We start from the raw sequence: 4,193 nt of genomic DNA, 5'->3' as shown, positions 1-4,193 counted from the left end.
TCTCCCTTCACCCTACCAAGTATGTCCCTCACCAAAAGACTGGTCCCTTCTTACAACATGTCCAAAGTATGTTAGATGGAGCCTCAGAATCCTTGCCTCCAAGGAGCCACCCAGTTTAACCCTTTCCAGGATGAATATGTTTTCCTAGCAGTCCATGCTACCCTCAATACTCTTCTCCAGCACCACAGCTCAAAGGCATCATTTCTCCTTCTATCCTCCTTAGTCATTGTCCAACTCTATGATGCATAACAAGTGATAGCAAAGACCATGGCCTGTAAGATGCACCTTAGTCTCCAGAGAGACACTGCTGGGAGCCGAGCTGCTTGTTCTACCTAGCTGAAGCCATTTTGTAATTCTCTAAGAACATGTTTGGACATGTTGCCCCACCCTGGGAGGATAGGTTTCGGTTTACTGGGACCACCCTGCTAAGTTTCTGCTTACCAGATAACTTTCAGCTTACTGGAAACGACATGTTATTCTCCCCCATTGTGTACTTCTCCCCCCATTGTGTTCCTATAGATAAACTGTGAATGCTTTCAATAAGAGGAAGACTTGATCAGAGATTAGACTTGTCTTCCTGCTTTGGTGCCTCCTGTCCCCCCCATTCTCTTTCTTCCCCTCCTAGGGTCACCGTTGAAGATCCCCGTGGGCCGGGGCAAGACACCATTGCTCTTCAGTACTTTGGAGAGGTCCCTAACAGCAGAGTTTCCCATTGCAAGATATCTTTGTTTCCTGGCTACTGGTGCGAGAGTGTTGACTGTGGAGCTATGGAAACTAAAGCTGTGAACAATCTCAATCTCTTCACCATCCATCCTGATGCTGCCAATTGGCCCAGTGGTGAGAATCTTTGTCTTCTTCACATTGAGCCTCAATCCGTAGTGGAGGCTGCTGTCCTTGACCCTCTGCAGCAAGCGCTTCAGGTCCTCCTCAGTTTCAGCAAGCAGGGTTGTGTCATCTGCATAAGGCAGATTATTGATAGATCTTCCACCAATCTTGACCCCACATTTCTCCTCATAGAGCCCAGACTCCCAAATGATCTGTTCTGCATAGAGGTTGAAAAGGTATGGAGACAGGACACATCCCCGGCATACGCCCTTCCCAATTTTGAACCATGCAGTGTTTCCTTGCTCTGTTCTGACAACTGCCTCTTGGTCCAAGTATAGGTTTCGCATTAGCACAATCAAGTGTTCTGGGATTGCCATTCTTCTCAGAGTCAGCCACAGTTTGTTATGATCCACATAGTCAAACGCCTTTGCATAGTCAATGAAACACAGATATGCATTCCTCTGGTATTCCCTGCTTTCAGCCAAGATCCATCTAACTTAGTTACAATATCCCTAGTACCACGACCCCTTCTAAACCCAGCCTGGACTTCTGGCAGTTCTCCGCTGATGTGCTGTTCGTCGTTTTTGGATAATCTTCAGTAGAATCTTGCTTGCATGTGAAATCAATGATATTGTTCTGTTGTTTCCACACTCGTTGGGTCACCCTTCTTTGGGATGGGAACAAATATAGATCTCTTCCAGTCAGTTGGCCAAGTGGTTGTTCTGAGCACATCCAAGGCAGCATCTGTTAGCTGAAATATGTCAATTGGTATACCATCGATTCTGGGGGCCTTATTTTTTGCTATTTCCTTCAAGAAAAAAAATTAAAAAGTAAAAACACTAAGTACCTACTAGGGACCTCTAGTGGTGCAATCCATACAGTGCACTATTAACCTAAACTATAAACCTGCTTCTCTGGTAGCTTGAATCCATCAGCTGCTGTGAGAAAGATGAACCCTCCATCCCATGCGATTTACAGCCTTAGAAACTTGATAGAGCATCATCAGCTTTGAGGCAAAACTGACTTAACAGTAATGAACGAGTTTCTGACAAACCTATGTGAGTGAAAAACAATACCAAATGTTGAAGATACTGAGCAGTTGGAACTCCTATGCATTTTGCTGGTTGTTTTCGATTGCCGTCAAGTCGAGCATGACTTATAGCTACCTTATGAACAAAAGGCCTGAAGCCTTTCTATAACTATCATAATTTATCATAGAGTTTCCAGAGGTATGTTGTTTAGGAAGTGGATGCCACTCCGCCTCCAAACCTGTGTATATTGATATAGCCTCATATACCTACACATATATCATGATATATATAAAAACATCTATACAAACAAAACAAAAAAGGATGCTCCAACAGAATATAGAAATTCTTGAACATTAATATCACGTGCAATTATTGCCGAAGGTTATTTATAAACGTCTAGGAGTAAGTCACCACAGCTCCTTATTAAATTTATAGGCAAGAAAAGTGGAAGTGTCCAGAAAGAGTATAACTGGTTTGGATTCCACTATGTATCTCATGGCCAAACTCTTGCCCCTGAATTTAATGCCTCAGACTTCTTACCTGTATAATTGGTCAAGTTGGAATTTTATCATTAAATTGTCCCAAAAAAGTAAGAACTGGGTGTACAGGATTCCTATTATGGCGACCTATTCCTACATATGGCGATCCTATACGATAGAGTAGAACTGTCCCAAAGGGTTTCCAAGGTTGTGTGTGTGTATGGTGCACTGCTTACCCAAAGACTGAACCCTGATTGTTTCAATCTACTAGCAGCTTCTTGAGAGAAACACGGGCAGTCTCTTCCCGCAAGATAAACAGCTTTCAAAACCGCTAGAGTACGCTTTGATTCACAATAAATTTAAAGTGCTTCCTCCTTCAGAAATGCTGCCTACGTTTAGGTTAGCAATCCAGTGCTTTTAGCCATTGCGCCACCAGGCTCTTTACATAACTACTGCGTATAAAATGTCTAGAGCAGTGACTCGCACCTAACACATTAACCGAGATGATAATTATTTTTAAAGTTTTGATTGTTCCTGTGAAGGCTGTTTTTCCTCAGTGCCCCATGTCCGTATAGCCAGCTCTTCACCTTGAGGTAATGAATTAACGTCTCTCTGTGCTCACTTGTCCGCCTAAGTCAACATAGATGCATCGCTCCTGCAATGTGGGGATCAGGCCTTAGATTGCTGTCTGATAAGTGGCTGCGTAAAGTTGTGATATGAATCGTTCCAGGTGAGGCGGGACAAGGTGAGCAAAGCCCTGTATCGAGTCAGGAGACTTTTAGAAACGTGTGATCTCAGCTCTCTGTGTTAGGCCCGCATGTCTCGGTCCTCCATTTCCTCTTTTGTACTAAAAGAGATCAAGATCAAGCTTCGTGCTTCCTCCCTCCCAGCAATGTTGTGACGACTTTGAAATGAGAGGCGGGAGAACACGATGGTATTCCAAGCATGAAAAAAAAAAAAAAATGGCGAGGGCGTGGCGAGTATCGCGTGACAGCCTCCACACGGTGGCTTTCGCAGACCTCCAGACGCCTTTCCTAGAAGGGCTCGTCTCTATGGTTGCCGGCGCTCAAATGCACGTCGGCATCTAGTTGTTGTACCGGGGCAATTGTCACTGCTTCCGGGGTGAGCTGGGTCTGTGGTCCCTTCACATCCCTTTGGGCCTGTGTGTCGATGGTCGCTTGTGCGATGAGCTTTCTCAAAAGTTTCCCGCCGCCCGGCCAGGCTGAAGGGCTCCGGCAGCAGCAGGCAGACACCGAGGCGGTGCTGGATGGAAAGAGCCTCGGGACGGGCACTCTGTACATCGCCGAGAGGTAGGCTCCCTGATTGCAGGCTCTAGGTCGGTGCGGTGGCAGGTCGGCGCGGAGGAGCGGGAGGGAGAGAGCGTCTGCAACCTGGGCGGCTCCTGGGCGGAGCAGTGTCGTCGTGGAACGTCCCAGCTGGGAGGAAGGTTTGATTACTGCCTCCTGCTCCGGACCTTTCTGCATCTCTCGCTTGTAGGCAGATTTTCCCTCACCGGTGGTGCTCTCTGCCCGCCTCTTCCTTGGAGGTCTGACGCGTGGTCTACACTCTGTGGTTTTGGGTTGAAAGTGCCTTACCTTTCCAGTGAACCGCCTTGGGCAGGATAGGTAGATTTAGAACAAGTTACAAAGGATTCTGAATATCTGTTTAAAGAATTTATCTTTTCTTTTGTGGATGTGGTTGAGGAGGAGTATTTAAGTAGAAAGCTATGTTTATCGTTCCCTTCCACCCCTTTGGTGATCTGTTAAGAAGCGTAGGTGGTGTTCTCGTCCATCCTTTTATTTTATTTTTTTTCTTTTTCTATATTTTATTAATTTTCATAAACATTTACAGAGATTTT

The 4,193-nt window shown here is 45.6% G+C and overlaps 1 protein-coding gene across 1 annotated transcript in view; it reads left to right on the top strand.

Annotated features, from left to right (window-relative positions):
• The first annotated feature begins 3,474 nt into the window (after window positions 1–3,474).
• CLNS1A (chloride channel, nucleotide-sensitive, 1A) overlaps window positions 3,475–4,193 on the top strand; it is an 18,452-nt gene continuing 17,733 nt past the window's right edge. The window contains exon 1 of the mRNA XM_006882883.1: window positions 3,475–3,645. Coding sequence (XP_006882945.1) covers window positions 3,506–3,645 — 140 coding nt within the window. The 5' untranslated portion in view covers window positions 3,475–3,505. The remainder of the gene's footprint in view (window positions 3,646–4,193) is intronic.

Source organism: Elephantulus edwardii, unplaced genomic scaffold, assembly GCF_000299155.1.
Source record: "Elephantulus edwardii isolate Elephantulus edwardi_28Jun2011 unplaced genomic scaffold, EleEdw1.0 scaffold00025, whole genome shotgun sequence".
Lineage (NCBI taxonomy): Eukaryota > Metazoa > Chordata > Mammalia > Macroscelidea > Macroscelididae > Elephantulus > Elephantulus edwardii.
The sequence above is the reverse complement of the archived record's forward strand: the minus strand, read 5'-3'. Positions and strand labels throughout refer to the sequence as shown.